The following is a 23,717-nucleotide window of genomic DNA, read 5'->3' on the forward strand; positions in this document are numbered from 1 at the left end:
TAAAAACCTTTGGTAAAACTTTCATCTTAAAGTTGACATTAACATGGAATTGCCCATGAGAAATTGCAATACTGATATTATATTTTAAAATGAATTCTCAAAATGTTTTGTGATGTTTTTCATGTCATTTATTATCAAAAGCTAAATTGACATAATAGGATATACACATTTATGACTGATTTATATCGCATTATAGAAAATAAATCATAAAAAGATATCATATACTGAGTTTAGGATGAATAAATACAACTTTACTAATAAGACCGCTTAAAACTGTGTCCTCAAACATTTGGACTTTTTTAGTTAACAATTTCCTGTTATATTCTGACAGAATACAGATCAACAGTACTATAGATTTTATAAACGGCTCTTTTTAATACATATTGATATGTCAGTTGAGAGTTGAAATTACATCTCATGGATTACATTTGCAAACCTTCAAATTTGTTCTGTATTTTGGAGGAGTAAAACTTTGAACTACAAGAGCCAGATTAGAAAAAATATTTCTAAAATAAATTCAAATTGCTCAAATAAATCAGTGTTTCCTCAATGACTTAAACATGACAGATGTCAATTACATTACACTAATCTCTGTGTTAATGGATTAGTAACACAACACTTGTAGTGTTTACTGGAATGTATGGATTTGCCAGTTATTACCATTTGGCAACAACAAAAAAAAAAACTTCATAAGATATACGATGATAATATATAGAAAGACCCCAAAGATATAGTACATGTAAATACATTTGTTTTCAACACAATAATAAAATAACAGAAAAAGGCGTCAGGCTCCCACCACAATCCAGACATAGTCCACATGTTTTTATGAATGACTGCCAAGAATTTCCTCCAAATTGATATCTTTCATCCAGTCATCATTGCCTGATCCTGATTTAAGCAGGGAGTCTATGAAATCGGAATCGGCATTGATCCCTGGTACCGTGTTATCGTCCTCCTGTAAGAAGTCGAAGGTAATACGTCCCGCCCGGTTGTTCTGATACGTTCCCGGGCTTTGGTTCATCCCTGCAAATGCGGGCGAGCATCTATGCTGTTCAGGGGTGGATTGGCTGAGGCAAGCCACCCCGGGTAATGGGGGTATCCTGGGGTGACAAGACCTGGGGGCAGTACCTCTGACTGCTGGGTTTATGGGCAGGAGGTTCGAGTGAGGTGCCACCTGATTGGGTGGACCAATAGCCCTTGGGGGAATGCGAGCGTCACTTTGGGGCACCGCTGTGTTGGGAACACCCGGTAGAGCTACACCCTGTTTGGGATTAGCTGCCCAGCTCATCCTGTTGGTGTTGGTGGTTATGTCACCCAGTCTTTGCCCCAGTGTGGCATCTTGACCCACACTGGTCCTTACATGCTGATTGCTCGACTGAAAACTGGCCCTCTGGTTGTTTGTGCCGTGGAACTGTGATTTGTTTTGCTGAAGCCCCATTCGGATCAGGCTGTTGGGTTGCTGTCGTAGCTGGCTGGCGCAAGCTTGTGCAACCGTGGATACGGAATTAGATTCCTGTCCGATGGGAAACCTTCGCTCTCCTGAGCTGGGCACCATATTGGTAGCCTGTCCTCCATTGGGCAGGTGGCATGACAAAGACTGGATGTTATTTTGGTCTGACCCGTTGCCTGTAGTGGGGAAAGAGGTCATACATGTGTAAAAAAGTTTTTGGTGATTAAAATACTGTCACATTTTACATTTAAATAACAATATAAATTAAATTTCAACAAGGCTGTTTTTAAACCTGTTGTTTTATTAAGTTTACAATAAATTATGTTTCAACTTAGCATATTTAGGCAGCATTAAAGTTTCTATTTGAATTATCATAATACACATTTACTAGCAGGAAATCTGACATGAGAGCTCTCCCTTTCTACTTTTAACACGGCAATCCTTTTATGACTGGTTTTTATTTTTGGGTGACTAATCCCATTCATTTAACAAACTCTCATAATTAACATCATGTCATTTAAAACATTAATGTGACTCCTCCTTATACAGGATGTATACAGGATGTACGTTTGAGGTTTAACAGGACAAACTCGTAATCACGACTTCAAAACTAGAAAGCATGTGAAAGTAAAATCTAGTCCACTATAAATCTACAGCAATACCCTAGTGAAAACAAATATACTGTACTAAAAACAAATGATTTTGTACTTAATGCACTGAAGTTGTGCTGCAGTAGTGCTGAGGTCCAATTAAAGATATATAATTTATATCAGTAAGTTTTAAGCGATCTATCATTAAATATGTTATTACATTTAAACTATCCTTTGTATGAAAGAAATCTATTTTTAATATATTGCTTTTTTACAAGGGTATCAAGACTCATAAAGAATTGGACCATCCTTTACTTTTTGAAAGTATTTCATTTCTAGTTATTATGAAACTGAAAATACAATCAACACCTGAGTATAAACCTGGCTGTTGTGTTACCACTCCATTGCATGGTTGTTTGTAGTCTGGCGGGGGTCTTGTAAGGTGACGACTAAATTGATCCTGGGTACTCAATTTCTCCTGAAACATTTACAGCAAATGAACATAATTAGTCAAATAAATAAATACGTAAATGTTACTGTTAATCAAGAAGTCAAAATCCATTCATAGACCACTGCATGGACAGTTGTATTCCTTTAAAGTGAATATGAAATTGTTTTCTTTGTCGTAATTGAGGTCTGACAAATTAGATTAGTTATTTTCACCTGTTTCTCCAGTTTCCATTTTCAGCAAATAAATGGAAATAGAAACAATATTTTTTTAAATGCGGGAGAAATATTGTTAGTAGTTCACAGAAAGAATAAAAATATATAATTTTACCTAAACACATAGCTATAAATAGTACATTCAGAAAAGCTTAAAATATTTTTTTAAATGGTCTAAAATGGTGTGTTACTTTTTCCGCAGCTGTATATTTTAAATACTGATTTGTTCTTCGTTATAGTGCATTATATTACACTATATTACATTTAGTTTCAGAAAATAGTATGACAGTATGTCCACCATATGACCATTAAAAAGTTCAATAGCTCTTCTCAAGACATGTGCCTATAAACAAACTTGTCATGATTCCAGGATCTCTTGTTTTATGTTGGAGAGAGACTATTTGGCACTTATTTGTTGCCAAACTCTTTCTCTTCTGTCTTGTCATTGTTCCTGCCCTCCTGTTTCCTAGTTAATGTTAATTCGTTTATCCCCTGCACATGTTCCCTCTTGATTTGGTTCCCTATACATTGACTTCGTGTCTCTTGTCTTGTGCTGGTTCAATGTTTGTGTCATGTGGTGTTTCATGACAAAACTGTTAAAAAATATTACAAAATGTGTGATAACCAGCCCCAGTTCCCCTGTATTATTAATTATTAAAATTCGATTAAAGACAATGGGTGCACTCACTGTATCAGCAATGCTGTGCTGTTGGCTCAGTTGTCTCTGAATGTTCTGGTCCTGGCCTGGGTTCTTCTGCTGAGAACTGAGAACTGACCCTCTCTGTTGTGGGGTCTGAGCAGTTATATCAACAGGACGTCCAGTTGCTGAAATACCCTACAAATAAAAAGCACAGAATATTACTATAAATCACATTCAAACTGCCTACTGCATTCAAGAGAACGATGTGATTGGACGATTAGTCCACTAGAGGGCACACTTTGTTTAGGGTGCATCTGATGTTACATAGAACATGATCACTTTACTTCCTGTGTGTGTGGTGAAGGGATTTTCCATAGACTTTCCCACACTGTTGTATCACTAGGAGAAAACATGTCCATATTTACATCCATAATTGGGTTATAATGGTACCAAGAGACTATAAATTAGTGAAATATTCTCATAACATCCTTTATTTTAATACAAGCTGACACACAGGCTGTAAATAAATGCTTGCTCTACAAAGCAGGCTTGCGAGCTAAATACAGGTATAAACAGTTTTGTGTCTTAAAATCACATTTAATGCTGGCATGTGAGTTTTAGAGATACTTTGGTCATGGATGAGATGTGAGTGGGAGACTTTTTTGCCTGCAAAAGTGATGATGGGTTTACAGTATGACTGATAGCCATAAGGCCAGCAGATCTCAAACGACTGATCCTATGGGGCGCAACCCAGTTACTGCCTGCAAAGGACAGATTTCTTCAGCCAAAGGGTAGAGGCATGAAATAACACATAATCTCATAGGCATACTTATCCTGTTTTTCTTTACTTTGCTAAAATGCACTGTTACTTGTGCAATGTGCAATAGTTACTCTTTTATAATTTGGTAAGCTTGATAGTGTTCTCAGTTATGTTTCAACTTCTCTCTTCTGTAATGCAATAAAAATGTGTTTCTTTGGCTTCACAAGGATCTAATCGCACATGTTTTTCTATATTACACTGTTAATCTGCTCTGTATACTAAGTACCCTGCCAATGAGCAGCTGCCACCTTCTCTCATTTGCCCAGCGCCGAAAGTCATAAAACCAAAGATTTGTAAGTGTTATTCAGACTGACTTCACTTCTGGATCTACATCCAATAACGTAATTTTGAAGCATTTTTGTGAAGAATTGGATTGTGTGATATTAGCATTTCCTTCAACTGAGGTCAGGCCGAGGCGTATCGATCTTCTGTATTGTTCACTTCATCACGTGATACAAATTCAAAGGTCAGAGTTCACCAAACTTGAACTTTGGAATGCGGCGAAGTGCGAAATTTGAATTTGAAGCTTCATTTCCATTCTGCCGCATTCACATGCGTATGAATGGAAGTCAATGGAACAAAAAGTCTACTGTGACCGCCCCATGAGACAGCAACATTGGCGCGAGTATGGAGGGGGCTATTTGTTTTACTAACCAATGGCAGATGGATGGAGTTAAAAACAATTGTTGATTATTTTTGCAGTTTCAATTGGTGACACTAACAATGCGGGGAAAAAATCTAAAACTTTCATTAGGCACCTCTTACACAGGTTTTAAAAGGGTTTATCATGTATACTCTAAAGGTTTAAATGAGAAATACAAAACCATCACTGTTAGAAAAATTATGAATGTTTAAGAAACTAAATTTCTAATGAACACAATTTGAAATACAAGAAAAAACTTATAAACAAGCCTGAACCTGAGAAACCAAATAAACCAAATAGAGGGTGTAAATCTCAGCCAAAGCTTCTGTCCTCAACAAACCGGTTGAAATCCCGTCAGCCTGAGCAGCCAAACACAGGATGTGTATACAGTGTCAATCACAGTGTTGACCAAACATTTCCCAGGGCAAGAAAGACTTTACTGGAGATCCACCACGCTATGCCAGACTATTCATTTGTGAACAGATGTCTCAGAGCTCTGTCTTCGCTCGAGATGTCCCGAAATAAAAACACTGGGAAGAATTCTATGGTTTGGTAGACCACAGAGAAGGAAGAATATGAAAGTATGCAACACAGTGATGGACACTATTCAGAGAGAAAACTCTCTAAAGAGAAACTGACAGTTCTTTAAATGGAGGGTCCGATAAATCACCTGTGGGGGGTCTGATAATAAATGAGTGAGCTTTGAATGATTATGTCCCGAGGTGGGATTCATGGTTCATGGTAAGATGAAAAATAAGATGAATATATTAATTAACAAGAAAGTGTGTTTTGCGTATCCATAAAAAACTGTTAGTTCTAGTGTTTTAGTGTATTGCTATGCAGTTGCTAGGGTATACTGTGTTGCTAGGTTGTTCTGAATGATTGCATTAGCTTTTCTAGGCAGCTGCTATGGTGTTCTTGATGGCTGCAGGAACGTTGCTATGCAGTTGCTATGGTGTTTAAGTGGCCCCCAAAGCGTTGCTTTTCAGTTGGTATGGTTATCTGTTTCTATACAATTGTTAGATTGTTCTGTTTAGTTGCATTAGCGTTGCTATACAGTGGCCAGGGGGTTGTCGTGGCGCCGAGAAGGTCGCTATGAGATTGCTAGGGTGTTCTGTACAGCTACAAGAATATTGCAGGCCCAAAAAAATCTCAATCCATGTACGTTTTTTATGATTTTTTAATTAATTTAAAGGGAGGGTTCACCCAAAAATAACAATTCTGTCATCATTTATCCACCCTCGTATCATCAAAAACTTGTATATGACTCTTTATTCTGTTTCATACATACACTTTTGTGTATGTACATACATTCAATGGAAGTCAATGTTGTCTGGTTAGCAACATTCTTCAAAATATTTACTTGTGCGTTTTGTAGAAGAAACTCACACAGATTTGGACACAAGAAAAAAAAAACTGGGGTTTACTATCCTTTTAGTATAAGTTAACTGAAGTTTTATCAAGCGTCTAGTGAGCAAAAGTTAAAGTGATTTCTGCCTTCCAAACCGCACTTTGGAAATATGCCAGTTATTTCTAAAACATAAAGCCTCATTACATTTCAGACATGTTATTTTTTACTGGGCAATATTGGGAAAAGGGATCATTTACTTCTCTATTTAGGACTATTCATTACATCTGAATTCCCTCCATCAGGAAATACCGTGAGAAATTCAGACCATTCTCATAAATTGTTACCACAACGCCAGATTGTGTTCGCATTTCAGTGAAATAGGCTGCCTCAGTGAAAGCCTTTGTTATGAGGGGGAGCAAGAGTCTTGTTAGTATGGCTGTCTCTGTAATCCAGTCTTTGTAATCCTGATGTGTCATAAAGCGGTTTTCCATCGCTCTTTTCCTTCTCGTTCTTCACTAGTGCATCGTTAAATGAATACCACATGTGTCTGCGCAGTCCATAAAGGAGAGATGTGATTTAAGTTCTCATTCCACCAGCATTACAAGCAGCTGACAGAACTCCAGGCCCGGCTGCTCTCTCACTGCATTTCCTGTCGACTGGAGGCAGGACACCCTCCCTTGGGAGCAGCTCGGCATCTGGACTTGGCCTCGGATCGTTTTCCCAGGAAACATGCGTTCCACTCGTAGTGCAGCTACAACAACCTGGCACAGCCCCCACCCAAAACACCAAACTCGCTCGCATTTGTAAACTTTATGTTTAAAAGCTGCCGTGCATATAAGAACAGCACTGTAAGAGTGAATACATACTATAAAATATATATGATTAAAACTATAATCCAAAATACAAAGTTGGTATCTTGAGATGCTGTTAGTTTGGATTAAAGGTACAGTTCACCCTTAAAATGAAAACTGGGTCATCATTTGCTCACCCTCATGTTGCTTCCATCCTGTATACATTTCTTTGTAATGTATAACACAATTGAAGACATTTAAAAAAATGTGGGAAACTAAACGACTACCATAGATTTTTTCCCACCATACAAGTCAATCGTGCACCAGAACTGTTTGGTTACAAGCATTCTTCCAAATATCTTATCTCCGTGTTCATCTGAACAAAGAAATTTATACAGGCTTGGAACAACCTGAGGTTGAGTAAATGATGACGGAATTAAAAACATTTTGGGTGAACTGTTCCTTTAAGAATTTGAACGAAGAATAACCAGATCTAAACAAGGCATGGAAAATATCTATTTTCTATACTCATATACAGAGCTTAACAAATGTATTAGACTACCTGTCATAATAAAGAGAAAACAGATATTTTAGGGATTTCTCAAAACTTAAAAAAAAAAAAATTTGCCCAAATTTGAGTGTATCCACATTAAACTTCAGAATTTAGAAATGAATCAAGCCTAACCATTCAAACTTATTTTTCTATTAAGCAATAGGTTAATGACTGCAATTATAATGTAATGTACTTCATTATGTTCAATGATTATATTTGAGCATTAGAAATACTACTGTAACTCAAGATCTCAAGTGCTGGATTAACAATTACACAAATATATATAAACAAGAGCTGCAAGCAGCACCACCCGGGCCGAGCCCATACTTTGCGCCACTTTACCCAGCGTACCCACCACACCCAGCCCACACTTCCCCCACATGCCCACACCCTACCCCCCACTTCCCCCAGCATACCCACTACACGAAATGAGACAGTAGAGCAAAAGCAGCAGAAATATAGTGTATTGGTGGATCAGATTCTGTTTCAATATATTTCCATGTTTTTCAAACCACTTTAAGTTGCACTACAACATTGCACTTTATTTTATACTAAAATAACATTACATATTGTTTGTTTACATACTTGCACTATTTTTGCACATACTTCCAAACTGAAATGTGCGACACGAGGTTCGAACCAGGTACCTTTCGTACCGGAGACCCGAGCGTTTCATAAAAGATGTCAGAAGTGAGAGTGAAAGACAGAATGTCATTTTTTACTTAGCTTGTTTTGTTTGTATGTATTTACGTGTATTGTAAACCGCTTTAAGTTGCACTACGTACATCTCACTTTATTTTATTTTATTTCATTACTAAAATGACATTACATTTGTTGACATACTTGCACTATTTCTGAAAATACTTGCAAATTGAAATGTATAAAATGAGCAACACAAGGTTTGAACCAGTGACCTCTTCCACCCAAGGCTAACGAATTGATCAGGTGCACCACTCAGTGGGCTTGCATGACCCAGCTGTGTTCAAGGGTAATAAAAAATATATAATAATATCTCTATAAGTAATATCTCACGAAAGCTAGGTGGAGCTATCTTGAAACTTTCAGTGAACAATTGTGACAACAAGTTGGTGACGCGTGTCAAAGTTTGTGGCGATATATAAAACGGTTCAAAATATATTGCGATTTATGACCAATTTCAAAATGGCGGACGAGCTGATCGTTCAATCGCGGCATAATCGTACTTATCTATCCGTCAGGATTCGAGAAATCCGCATACACCGAGATCACGATTTTCTGACATTTAAAGGAGGCATGAATTAAAATCACAAAAGTTAGATGGAAAAATATACATTTTTCATATCTCGCAACTCATAGGTGGCACTGTTCCCCTTTTTGTCAAGCACCCCCATTCTGAGGTTTAGTTGACATGTACTAAGTGTTGTATTGGCCGAGTTACAGTCTCCAATAGCGAAAAAATGCAATACTGAACTTTTGGAGATGGCCGTTACTGTAATGGGCGGAGTCTTAGTGTAACTCATAGAAAGCAATGAGTGTGACGACTGCATGACTTGTGCCGAGTAAAACTTTTGTAATACAATGGGTTCAAAAGTTCCAGCCGTTAGAAAAGTGCATTCTTTATCTGTTGGTGGCGCTATAGAGTGAGTGCTAGAGACCCCATATTTTGAGTACCACCTCTATGAGCGTGCCAATTTTCACCATTATATCTGTCAGTATTTGAGACCAGTGATCCCGAACCGGACAAAAGATCGCGGATCTCAAATGTTACCAGAATTTCCATGATAAATAAAAAAAACAGGAGACTCCTGGTAACTTATGGATATCACCCAGCATCCGAAATTATACCGAAAGCCTTCAAAACAGCCTCCATTATTCGCAAACGATGGATAAAACCTTGAAAAATGATTTATGAGCCTGACAAATCACAGAGATGCCGATCCCCACGGGCTTAAGATCAAAGACAACCTCTGCAAGTATTACAAATGACTAGAGTACCCCAGGTAATATTAATCTCATGTGATAGTGCTCAGGGCACATCAAGCGATATCTAACAAAGCAATAGTGACCCATAGTACAATTTTTTTTACTCGCATAAGATTGCTGCGCCATTCCTATCGGATCCAATTTCGAAGGCACATCACTAGCTGCTTTTAAATTTTAGTCATTCCACAAATCCAGTGTCGATCTCTGCCTTGCTCACGAAGGAATCCTCAGAGAAATGAAATGAGCAAACACTCCATGTTTTTCCCACATGAGCGGGAAAGTCTTTAGAAATAAACTTTAACCCCACATTACTAATATCGGAATACGAAGGAAGGTTATGCGGCGACCGTGCTCTTCCCCAACCAGGGGTGGCACAATGTTTAGGTATCTTTAACGGCATGTTTGTTTATTGCTTGCTCGCTCAATCTGATTCTGCGCCAAGGGATGAATTACTGACCGGCCCAATAGGGCCAGTGCCCCGGGGCCCTTGACTACCATGAGCAAGAGGGGGCACAAGGCTTAAAGGTTGCACAATCCAGTTTGATACAGAAAACGTAACAACAATGAAAACAATCATTGATTTTTTGTTTAATTTATGGGTCCCAAAGCCTTTTAAAGGCCCCTGTGGATACCCTGTACAAAATGAAAGCATGGCAACATTTGTTTTTATGTTACTTTAGCTTATTCAATTAAATTTAACTTATTAACGCACATTGAAATACCATTTTCTGAATCTTCTGCTTGATGATTTGATGTTTACAGACATGTGTCACAGGGGCATTTTATGGTAAGAAATCATATATTTATGTATGTGTTGCATTAAATACGTGTATGTTTGACAGTTAATTGGTTGATTTTTTGTAGCTAATATCAGACTTCTATAAACCCTAAACAGATTATTTTTAGCGTTAATGGTTTTAATATTCATTATCACCTTAACTTTCACTTTCTATAACTATGAATGCGCAGCTAAGGGAAAGAATGGAAAAATTGAGGGTTGGGGGGCCCTTGAAGGTAACTGGCCCGTCATAATCCGTCAGAAAAGAAAGAGCAGGGACTATCTGGACCATGCGAACAAGCCAAACCTTTATCCTTAGGGTAAAAAATTAACATTGAAAGCATTGTATCCAGGGACCAGAATATAAACCAGAAACTACCCACAACACCGCAGCATTGTACAGGCAACTTTTGCAAAGACTCACAAAATTCAAGTCCTACTTCTTCTTTCCGTTTGATCTTCATAGAAACACACAGCAATAAATGAATCTATATGTTCTGACTAAATCAGCAGTTTTTATTGCTGATATCGGGTAATAGCTATTCTACTGTCAGCTTATTTGGTGCATTAGTGCATTACATATTTCAGACTCACAGTAAAACATACTAGAGCAGTACATACAGTATCGTTTCTCCAGGTTCTCACTAGTCGGTATAAAATCAGAAAATCTTAAACAGTGCATGAAGTTTTTGGGGCATTTCGAAGTCTCTCAGTGTTATATATTACGCTGTAAGAATTATGCTATATTTTTTACACTTTCTGGTAGTGAATGTTGAAATTTGCTTCTCCACAGGCAACAGAATGATCTTCACACAACTGTTATGGAAGTCCCTGATATCACAGACGATAGCTTTGCTCCGAGCAAATAAGAATCAACATTCTGATCTGTTTACATACATCTCGTGCACCTCATCCAGTGAGAGTACAAATCTGAATAAAAGCACCATTTAGGAACCTTTATTTCCATGGCATTGCTAATTCAGTTTAGCGTGGGAAGACTTTCCATTGCCTATTATTCTCCTGTTGGAAGAGACATTATTGCTGGACACTTAACCCCATCAACGCTGCATTATCTCTGAAATCACAACCATTTTTCACAAATGTCAAACACAGAATAGTGTCACTTCGACTGGTTGTTCATGAAATAATGGACCATCTAAATTACTAATGGATTGCAAATACACTAGGATTATGAAGGTCGTTGAAGTCCTTGTTCTCATAAGGAATGTTCTGCGAGCTCAGTTACAGTTAGGCACTTGACAATGAAAGTCATTTGGATCTCGCACTTTTTTGGTTTAAAGCAGAAATATAAAGCTTGGATTGTTGTTGTACTCAGATTAACTTGTCAGAACTAGAGACTAAACACTTCTGTGACTTCAGAAAGCTACAGACACCGAAACATCTGTGCCTTTAAAAACGACAGACTGAACACACATCTGATACTTCTCAAAACTACTGAACATCAGAACATGACTTAACAAAACTTCACAAAACCTGATCAAAATCTTTTTGAAAACTATTTGTGCAACAACTTTCAACGAACGCAACCGTTGGGTTGTTTCAACCCAAAATGCAGGGTTGTTTTAGTCCATTCTTGTGATAAATATAAGCAATTTTCTGTTTATTTAACCCGACTGCTTTATTTAGAGTTTATTTATTTAGCTGTTCGGTGTGTTTCTAGTTGATAGACATATCCTTCTTGTTGTTTATTTTGTGTGCATGTATTACTTGTTGTGTTGACTGTAGCACTTCCCAACATTTGTTATGTATTTGCACTGAAGTTTCATAAAAGAACAACATTTTCGTGCAATGTGTAAAAAATGAGAATGAACGTTGAGCAAAATCTAAACACAGGAAGTCCTTCAAATGGATAGTGAAAGAGAACTATGTTTGTGTACTAACGATGTGATTGAACAACATCTTTGTGTGAAAATCAAGCACGTGTCTTCCTGTGTCACCCTCTCCTCCCTCTCGTCTTCTCTGAATCGAGTACAGACGACTCATCTTGTGTGACTTCTGTTATCGTTCCTCATAAACAGAGTCGAGAGATACTGTTTGTACGAAACTGAAAAGGGGGATGTTCTAAAGCTCCCCAATCATAACAAATCAGAGCTTCAACCTCTGGCGCTGGGCTAAGCAGATTACTGTCATTTTCCACAACTTGTCCCTGGCGGCTAACAACCTACAATTAGCAAATCCCACTGTGCGCATCTATGCACTGACGGCAAGCGACTGTGACAGCCGGAGAAATTAGAAGTTTTGCATGTTAATCCACCATGCTACAGCAAGTTGGGCTACCGACGAAGAGCTTTGAGGAGCCTTGGATATACATATACATGGCACCCTACAACCACCGGCACTCAAAAGATAATCCCTTAAGGAACAAAAATATGTAGGCATTATATAATATAATGCAAAATATAATGCAATATATTACATAATATGTTTCCATATATTGGAAGCTGGTGCTAATACTTTTCAATATACAGCAATATACAGTATGCATTGACAATATATGCCTATATATTGAACATATAAATATATTTAGAAACGAAGACAAAAATGATTCTAATATTTATCACATTTGATCTTTAATTGAGTATATATTGCGCATAGATGTTACCATATAGATGTGATTGTATATTATACACATACAGTATATGGACACATAAAAGCAGATTTCTAGTTCCCAGCATGCTTTGCTTCTGACTGCCATAGAGGGGTAAAAATGTTAAAATGAAGGTGTTATTTCTTTTTGCTGAATATTAATATAGGGGGGATCTCTTAGGGTTTAATTTTGTACTACTTTGAAATGGTTTCTAGTATGGGTAAATTCGTGGGGTTACCGTGGTTGAAGAGTAGAGCCTGTTGTTAGAATAACCATTTGCTGAACACCAATGAGATTATACATTACTTTATTTAATAAGTAATGGCTGTGCGCTTTTCAGTACTGTGATTGTCTTTTCACTTAGTGCTTTTAGTGTGAGCAGCTTAGTTTATGCTATTGTAAACTAGCCTATGTTTTAAGAAATGAAACATGTATATTGTAAAAAATACATAAGAAATATATATTCCCATATATTTGTGAGTGTACATGGCATGAGTAAATATATTATGGTCAACATATTTTACACATCCAGTATCATATCTTATCACATGTAGGCTTACATCAATATATTATAAAGTATATTACTGATTAGAAAATTACATATATTGTGACATATAAGTAAATAAATTGTCATATATTGTTCAATGTACTGTATGAAAAGTTTATTTTTTCCTTGTGTATTATTCAATATATTGTAATATATTTACACAATATATTTTTCAGTATATTTTCTAATATACTATTAAGTAATTTAATATATTTTTATTTCATATACTAGGAGATATATTTTCTTTCCGTAAGGGTATCACACGATATGTTATGCCTGTAGGCCTGTTTTTTCTTTTATGGGTTTTGAGCAGTTAGCAGACAGAATGGCTAATGTAACAGACTGACAGGTGGAGAGAAAACAGCGTGCGTGGTTTTGATATGACAACTCTATTGGCTCAGAAACAACCAAGTCTGCAAAGCACAAATGTCACAGTTTTATAACAGAACATATTGCAAAGCTAATTATTTGAAAATATCTTCAATAAACTTTAAGCATACTTCAAGAATTTCCCGACATGAGGCAGATGGATAAATTAAAGGTCGCATGTCAATATACAGTGTTAAAATAGTATAATTCTATGAAATGCTCACTGACCAATATGTACATTTCAAAATAAGAGTTATTTGCATAATAAGGGTTCTTGTGTTAAATGAAGCACAAGAGAACAGAGCTGGGCCATTCCAGCGTTACGGATGTGACATTTCCAGTCAAAACCTGAAATATAAATTCTCAGAGAATATATTTATTACTTCAATTATTATTCAATATATTGAATCGTCTGTATATTTTCTAAACACCCAATGATAGAATCCAGACATTAGAAAAAGTTTTCTATTTTACAAGAGAGAAATATTAACGCATTATGGATGTGACAAAAAGGGCAAGTTTTTTTTTACTCTTTTTTTAGGATTTCTGTGAATTACTAAAATGAGCAAACCAGAACCAAAGAGACTTCACATAGGTATCTGACCTATCAGTATTTTTATCTTAAGCTTGACATTGCTCGAATTGCCCAGCAATGATTTTCTTTCTGATAAAAATATGTGGCCAAATAATTTTTTTATTCACTCATTTTAAATCTGTATGCCTTTCTTCTGCAGAACACAAAAGAAGATATTTTGCTATGTTGGTAACAACACAACTCTGGCCTCATTTATTATGACATTTCACAAAATATCTTATTTTGAGTTTCACAAAGACTGGTATGATTTCTCATAAGACCCATTTCAGTCATAATTTGTCAGGTAGCAAGAACACATTATGCTAAATACAAAATGAGGTATATGCTTTTATTTCTTGTTCTGTATTTCAAAGGAAAACACAGCGTCCTACCTGTCTCTGCTGTGTCATTTTAAAACTGATTCCTGCACCGTGCTGGTTAAGAGGAGGCCTTTGACTGTGGGGTTTCGGTTGTAGGCAGGTAGATGACTGCATGGGCAGCTGGCAGTTCTGAAAACTCATGCCCTGACCTGCTGTTGACGGCTGAGGTTGCTGCATGACTGCTTTGTTTGGTGGAACAGTCATAAGAGGCATCTGTTGAGTTGTGGTGGATGGCGGTACTTTAGGGCTGAAATGGGCCAAGGTCTTGTTGCTGAGAACCTTTGTGTCGAGGTTATGGGAGGTGTTGTATCCATTTGGCTTGAGAAAGCAGTTGGCCATGCCTTTAGCCTGACCAGCAGTCCCAGCATTGATTCTCCGCTGGGAAATCTCCTGATTGAAAGAGGTAGGTGTTTGGTGAACACCCAATGCCGAAGACCAGTTCCTAACGCCTCCAGCTTGAGCCTGATGATGGTTGTGAAGCAAGTTGGGCTGTTGTTGGTTAGCAGCCATTTGCTTTAGCTGCTCAGCATGTGACATCTCGGGCCATACCGGAAGTCCTCTAGACGGTTGTCCATGATTCATCTGACTTGAAGTTATGGATGAGGTGGATAACGTTGTGTTGGCCATAGAAAAGGAAGGGCCGGCAGAGGCTGGTCTAAGCTGCGGAGATCCTCCAGCTGCCTGGTTGAAATCCGGTGAGTACTCTGTCTTGATTGGCCTATCTAGATGAATGCAGGGAGGAATTTGACCGGCTGAACTGGGTTGACCCAAATCCAGACCAAAGTCATCATCTTGCTTGAGCATCTTCTCCAGTTCCAGATCATTAAGTGATGGCACTGTTTTAGTAAGTTCATCAAACAAGTCCTGGAGCTCTGGATCGATCTGTCCACTTCCTTCATCTTTGAAGTCAAACGTAAGGGTAGAAGGATCTGTCGATGACTGACCACACGTCTGAACTTCAGTTGGCTCTTTCTTCATATCCCTTAGAGTTATGTTAAAGATATCGCTGCCAATTCCATGAGGCATCATGAAGGTATCCTTCCTTCCAAGCATGTTACCTCGGGCAGAATCCCTGACCAAGTTTTGGGTCTGTCCTGATGCCATAGCACAAGAACCAGGTCGAAATGAGTTGGGTTCCATGCGCGGACGCTTGAAGTCAGATCTCGGTGCTCCACAGGAGAGGCCATTCTTAGCATTATAAGCAGGAGACTGTGCTTCAATCTTTCTTCTTAGACCCTGCTGGAAATACACAAAATGGAAAATTAATTAGTCAGGTGACACAACTGAAGTGATTAACAATAAAGTTCAGGTTTCTTCAAATAATTCTTCAAAAGCTTTTAGTCTAGCATTCTACAGCCAAAGTGAACGCATTTTCTGCTCAACAGGGAGACTAGAGCACATAATGTAACATGACCATCTCCATCTAATTAATGAACTCTTATTAAAAACTATTTGATTTTCTAAACCAATTGAAACTATGATGGGAGCTCTAAATATTAGTGTACGAAAAACGTGGTTCCGAGGATGAATTCTCTTTATGTAAATTGATCCAGTTTGTAAATGTCTGTCAAGGCTCTTTAGCCTTGTTCAGATGACCATTTTGCATTTGAAAAGAGACTTCCAGAATCGCAAGTTCATGATTTCCCACAGGGTCCTGAAAAGTGAGAGTATGCTGATGAAGGTTACATTCAAACCAAACATGAGCACACCAAGGAATATCGAAAACATACAAAACAACTATTAGCCAGCTAGTTGCATTCATCACAAAATCATTTTTCTCTGGCATAAATTCTGTCGGGAGTGGATGACAGTCTGTTATCCAGATTTCAAAATTGTTTGAACTTTATCAATCATAACATGGACACCACCTAACAAGCGACACCTGGTGAGCATTGGGCGTTGGCAAAATCTGGGGACTTTTTATTAATACAAGATTTAAGGCCCATTCATATCATGTCACTGTTCTGGGGAACACAAAGGAAGATATTTTGAGAAACCTCACATTGGTTTTTTGTCCATCCATACAATGGATGTCAATGGGGGCCAATGATATGGTGGTAGACGTTCTTCAAACTATCTTCTTTTGTGTTCAGCAGAAGAATGGAAGTCATACAGGTTTGGAATGACACGGGCGTGAATAAATGATGAAAGCAATTCTAGAACTATCCCTTCAGTCCTGTGGCTTGATCTTGGCTTCAAAACGTGTAGGTTGCATACATACAATCCAATATCATAAACAGCAAAAAATTCAAGCATTTCTGCTAATCCACTTGTTTTACCAACAGCAGGTCTGTGCTCTCTAACACCCTTTGATGGAAACAAACTATGCCAATCACTATTGTCCCAAAACCTGATATTAGCTATGCAGATAAATTAAGCCATGAGATAGATTGAACTGCTAGACAAAAGAGAGCTTTATCTGTTTCCCTCATTTGCATGAATTACATTTCCCATTGTTGCCTTGCTGTAAAGATAGCAGCATTTTCCTTGTTGTGTGAACTGCTTCCTTTGTTCCTCATGTCTTCATTTATGTAAATGAGGCTGTACAATGACTCATGAGTCTCATTTAAAAAGCTTTATTGAGGCCGAATGTATTCACAGACTATATAGAAATTATTTTACTCTGTTTTCAAGGTCAGTGGAAGAATACAATACATTGTCTTGTCTGGTAATGTGTTAACATATACATGTACTGGATTTAGCAAAAAAATGTATTGACTGAAAGCACCAAGGGAAGTAAATCATAAGGGTCAGATTTAGTCAAATAGCCCAAGAAACTGCACATAAAGTATAATGACTTGAAGTCCAAAGACAGAATAATCGAGAAAAAGCTGACAGTAACCACTCTAACCAGCATTGTTTCTGAACAGCCGCAATATTGCCTGCGCCTGGATATGCATAGTTATTCAAACACCATCTGACATTATTGCCCACAGAGAAAGACGTGTGTTGAGCTTAACATCATTATGAGCGGAGGGATGGGTAACTGTGGAGCAGTTTTTCCTTTAGCGGCAAATTGGAGGCATTCCCATTTACTGGAAATATTACTGGGCTGGGATGCTTTATGCCTTCAGGACCGGGAGTGTTCACATTAATGTTATTCACACACACATTCTCAATGTCTCTCAATAGACAGTGTGATATTTACATATGGCATGAATGGCACGCTGACATCACCTTTCCAATGTCTGACTCACCCAGGTTAAGAACAACACATTTTGTTCATACAATGGAAGTCAATGGTTTAAATGTTGGTTGGTTATCAACATTCTTCAAAATATCTTCTTTTGTTTTCAGTAGAAGAAAGTCGCTTTATCAAACTATCCCGTTTAAAATCACTTCATTGTTTGCATTCATTTAGGATTTTATTGAGCATGTTGAAAACTTGTGTATACGAAAATATTAGACAAAACAGGCTTTCTGGCATAATCTTGTCTGTATATTTTCATTCAAGCATGAAAGGAAACTTATACTGGTGCGTTGTCTGAAAGATTCTGACGCGGCCTTAAGCCTGTGACTGTATACACCAGACTGGGCCGCTGTCACGTTGAGTGTGCTGAGCCTTCGTCCCACAGCTAAAATCTTTATCTCGAAGGAGGTCTGGCCTTGGAGGGTTTCGGATCACCAGCACCCGCGCGGGTAGGTTCGGACATGTCCTTGCGGCCAGGAAGATGGTGAAGATCGGGGGCCTTCAGCCTGCGCTGTCTATCTATACTGAATGTGGCAAACGCTAAGCAACAAAGTTTAAAATCGTGTTTAATGGTTTCAAATCTTTACATGAATGAGAGCGTGATTATATAATGTGATGCTAGAGGAAAAATTACAACATAAACGGAAGCTCTGTTAGTAACGTTATTTTTTACGTGTTAATCAGAAAAAAAATGATGTAAAGTAGTAGGCATCCCTAGTAAATACGTTATCTCCTTCGGCAAAGAAGCGAAAACGTGACAACATTTTAACTCTCTATCAGCCACCCTAGTGCTTTGAAAGGGAGGGGTGGATTGATCTGTTGGTCACAATTCGCAACCTCACCACTAGATGCTGCTAAATTTCAGCCACTGGACCTTTAAATGTAAATGTATTGTGATGACAGAAACAAATGCTGAAGCTCAAAAATGTACTTTACGACCAGGATTTGGTGCAAGATCTTTTTGTGCTGGGCAAGCTTTCATGAACTCTTCGTCACCTTCCTCAACATAATTTATTAGAGGGGATAAAACAGTGCAGGAACATCCAGAAACTCAGGAGATTCATACATCTAAAATACACACACATAAAACACAAGACTGCAAATGTCTAAGTTCCATTTTTTAAAGTATGCAGCAGCTTTCATCCACACGTGCTATTACCTAACAGGTCCTTCGCCAGCTTAAATAAGTCAAATATTCACAAAGTGACACAAATCACCAAAGAGATATGACATACGTACTAAGCCAAAGAAGCCGATATTAGCCGTCGGCGTGTCAAGCGCATTCGAAACAGTCTGATAATACCAGCCTGTTCATTTTGGCGAAGGGGCTGCAGAGAAACAGTGCCCTCTATTCATTGAAATCCTCCTGACAGAGCTACAAGTGATCTGAAAATAGATTTTCTGATTAAGCTTTAATGAGCTCAGAAGCTCTGGATCTCTTTGAAAGTGAGTCCTGGAAGGAGGAGAAGAAATTGCTCTCGGCACATACTTGTAAGGCTTATAGATATCACGCATCCAACGTTGCTCTCGTTGAAGAAAGCACGCCATACACATACTGTAGAGTAAAAAAGTCCAAATAATGGACTGCTGGTTTAAAGTTTAAGAAATTGTTATATTATCCTAGTTTTAAGTCCCATGCAATAAAAAATGTCAATTCCTATTTTTACTGTAATATTGCAGTGTTTATTACAATAGATTTTTCAGTGTGTTTCATTTTTTAATTCATGTGCCCTCATATCTTTTCTCAAAAACATTAATCTCCCTACCTCTCTAAACAATATATTTTCTGCATGATATGTCACGGCATGAGGGCCGGACTTTGTTGACTGTCCGATGACCAAGCTTCAAACTTCCAATGATCCAATCCCTGGGACAAAGGACAAAATAAGGCCCGTCATACTTTATTTTTCTAATTTCACTTGTAAATAAATCACAATACGAATACAAAAAAATACCGCCACAATGTTTATTTCAACTTTTATGTGCTAACACAACTAGATTTCTGAAAAGCAATGTTGTGACAACTATTTTTTTTAAGTAATTTTTGCAGTTCTATTAAGCCAGTAGGGGCGCAGAAATTGCATTCCACATATTTAAATGAATCAAGTTCTTTCCGTAATCTATCTATTTAAAACTATTTTACAGAATCCACTTTAAGTAGCAAGCACAAGATTGCTGTCATTTTAAAGGCGTGGGATATTACAATACGTCTAAAAACTGCAATCTAAAAACCTGTCATGCAACATGTGCAAGGCTGGAGATAAAGTATTTATAATCCAGCGTGACCATTAATTGCAATGTTTTATGACAGCTCTTTAGTGGCTTTGCTCTGCTTCCACTGTCCTCAGGTTTAGCTTTAGGACCCAGATTTACACTAGGTATCAATGGCAACCCAACCCAAAAATGTCAAATATGGAAACTGCTTAAAATTACCATGAACTCCAAAGGCCAAATAATACTGAACATTTTGGTTTTCGAATGTGTCTTGAAAAAGCTTTGATGGTTTCGACAGCCAGTTATTTACTCTGCAAAACCCATTGTGGTTGCCCCAAAAAAAACGTTTATCCTTCATGCAAGTTATTTAGTTTTTAATGATGATGTGTTAGTTTTGTGATGTGTTTGAATAAGCTTTCTTCACGTAACCCATCAACTTCTACCAATAGATTCATTTTCAGTGTACGCACATCCTTTAATATCAACAACAAAGATTTACAGTAGGAAGTGTTTGTTATCTAATTAACCTATTTATTTTACTATCCTAAATATGCATTTTTTTGTATTATGAAATAGTTATTTTAATAGCCTAATTTAGAGTCACCACCCACCAGTTGAAAAAACTATATTTTACTATCTTCCTTGCTGTGTATGTGCTGTGAGGTCATATGTGTGGTCTCAGCCATATGTGCTGCTAGTAAGAGAAGCCTGCTGATTCTGAGTGAAATTGATAGAGCTCGGTGTGATCAGAGCAACAAGATGTGACACTCATCGTCCTGGAAGCAGCTGTCAGACCTGTGGCACATCCTCCAGGCCCGGGTTTGAGTGTGCATGTCTGACTGTGTGTTCATCAAGGTTTACATGTGAAATAATGAATGAACGATTATTATCATATTTTTTCCTTTTGGTATGCAGCTTTTTGTGGAATGATGTGCTATTATATTATATTATATTCTTTTGCAAATTTCCTAGGACAATATCACAATATAAAGCCAAAATCCAAGGGTGGGTTATGTGAGTCAGGACACTAAACAACCGCATAGCAACACCCTAGCAACCACTAAATAGATCATAGTAATGCTCTAAAAACCATATAATTACCAAATAGTGTAAAAGCCAACTACAGCATCATACCAGTGATTTGGTGTGAACAAACTGCATAAGAATCGATGTTGAAGGAAAATACAGACCCTCGACTGTCTGTTTAGGGGAGGGTCTTCTGTCTAACAAACCAGACTCAATAGCTTTCTGTGCTCTTGAATCTATTCGACAGACCCTTCAGGCACATTGCAATTCACTCCTGCGAGAATACGAAGCCTTCTCAAATCCAACCTGCCAAAAAAACATGCCCAAAATAAAAAAATAAACAGCACTATTGTGTTCCTAGGGATACATAATATTTATACGGCTACACTGGATGCAGAGTGCCGAGACGTGGAATTTCAGAGAGGCAAGAAATCGGAGCCCTGAATCCTCTGTTTCATAGACCCAACTCTGTGCTACCAGAAGTTATAACATTGAGTCTCTGAGTGGTGAGAAAAAATAAAAAAACAAAGAGAGAGCAAGAAAACACTTATGATAGAAAGATGAACAGGGTTAAAACATATTGGACTGATGGGTTTGGTCCATGTGTGCTGATTTAATGAAATCTCCAATCCGTCTCTGTTAGTGTGCCTACACAACACAATGTTGTGAAAGGCTTGTTCAACAAAAAATGAACTCATCGTGTCGTTTCAAACACATATGATTAACTTGTCTTCTGTCAAACTTAACGGTCCAATATATGAAATTAGCGACATCTAGTGTTGAGGTTGCGAATTGCAACCAATGGTTCGCAGCACCTTTCCCCCTACATTTCGAAGCACTACTGTGGCTGACACAGGACTAAGATGTCGTCACGTTTTTACTTTTAGTAAAGGAGTTAAGGTATTTATGAAAAACGCTCTGTTTAGGGCTCCTGTAGAAACAACATGGTGAATTCCATTTGAGGGGACCTGCGGTGTATGTAGATAGAAATAGCTCATTCAAAGATAATAAAAAACATATGGCTTCATCATGTAAGGTCTTTATACACCTCTGAAGACCGTTATGTATATTTTATTGCATTTCTGTCAAAAGATCCTCCAAAAAATGACACACAGCACATTTAACTGTAGGTTTTAGGACGCTCACATTTTCCTATAATGCAAGTAAACGGAGGCAGGAGGTTTAAGTTCAATAATTTGTCTTTAAAGACACAGATCATTTAGAAACAAGATCATTCACATCAATCCTGGTTATATTTGAATACAGGATAATGAGAGTAACATGTAAGAGTTGAATGTGAGAAGGTTTTTTATATAGCAATACAAAGATTTAGAACTATAGGTTCATGGTGCTTTTAGTCCTTTTAGTTATTTGGAGCTTGATACAAAAATCCTATAGTTTGAAACATCATTTTCATTTTTTGAGTTAACTATCCCTTTAAGCAGCAAATACATTAAGCTTTACCTGACATAGTCCCATGTTTGCATGCATGCATGCAGATTCATAATACTCAAGCCAGATATCATGAATAGCATAAAATGGTTGTGTCACTGATACCCCACCCCCATCCATCCCAAAGAGCTGAATCAGCTAAAGGCAGATAAAAAAGGATTAGGCACGTCCACGAATGGACAGGAAAGTGGTTCTTATGAAAGGCAGAAAAATTGCAGTAATCAGATCAAAGGGTGTTCAGCTGCATTCTTACAGATTAATGTCTCAGCCACTCCAATAGACCAGAAGGAAGCGGTTTATAAACTGAATCCAATGGGATGCCTTTCACTGTACTTCTGTGGTTTAAATTCTTAACTAACATAAGAACCAATGTCTGTTTTACATTCCATAATGTGTTTTGATTAAATGAAACAAATCCTTCCCTTTATAAGATACAGATGATCATTTGCAAGGATTGCGGTTTTGCATGTGTCTAATATTCGTTCATTCATTTACAATGAATTGAAAAAGCAAATATACCCGAAGTAAAATCACTTGCTTGGGCTGTTTTTTGTGTGTTTATATATTTTATGTTCTATTAAACAGGATGTTGGATTTAAAAGGGGATTATTAGTTTTTATTTACGAAGCCTTTAGGTTACATAAAAGTAATGGACACCGGACTGCTGGTCAGATGCATGTAGTCTCAGACACAGACGTCACGCCTTAGGACCGCTGGCTGAACGTCTGATGCATAAGGCACACTTTTCTGGAAACACTTGAGCATGTTAGAAAGTCGTCATCTGAAAACTATGTGGGGAGCAGTGGGTTAAAGGTAATAGTAAATACGGCTGAAAAATGAAATTAGTTCCAAGAAAAGGTTTAGCATTAAATGATTTTGCAGGGAATCAGACGTCTGACAGATGTACTGAAAGTAGAAAAGCGAGACAGTATTTATTCAATGTGTATTGTTATTGAGCAACCGTGTCTGTATGCTGTTTGAGTTGCCATGGTGTCAACACGGCAACGCTGAAATTACTGAACTCACTGTTCTTGCCATCATTTTATGGCTCTGAAAGACTCTTTTGATCCAAACAAACACTGAAACCAAAATTACCCTCAGAGCTATGTTGAA

At 37.7% G+C, this 23,717-nt stretch overlaps 1 protein-coding gene across 1 annotated transcript in view; it reads right to left on the reverse strand.

The window, feature by feature from the left end:
- Positions 1–174: 174 nt before the first annotated feature.
- zmp:0000001236 (mastermind-like protein 2) overlaps positions 175–23,717 on the reverse strand; it is a 51,655-nt gene continuing 28,112 nt past the window's right edge. The window contains exons 2-5 of the mRNA XM_056757312.1: positions 14,735–15,961; positions 3,395–3,541; positions 2,413–2,521; positions 175–1,629 (exon numbers count right to left, since the gene is read on the reverse strand). Of these exons, the coding sequence (XP_056613290.1) occupies positions 827–1,629; positions 2,413–2,521; positions 3,395–3,541; positions 14,735–15,961 (2,286 nt within the window). The 3' untranslated portion in view covers positions 175–826. The remainder of the gene's footprint in view (positions 1,630–2,412; positions 2,522–3,394; positions 3,542–14,734; positions 15,962–23,717) is intronic.

This window comes from Triplophysa dalaica, chromosome 9 (assembly GCF_015846415.1).
Source record: "Triplophysa dalaica isolate WHDGS20190420 chromosome 9, ASM1584641v1, whole genome shotgun sequence".
Taxonomy (NCBI): Eukaryota; Metazoa; Chordata; class Actinopteri; order Cypriniformes; family Nemacheilidae; genus Triplophysa; species Triplophysa dalaica.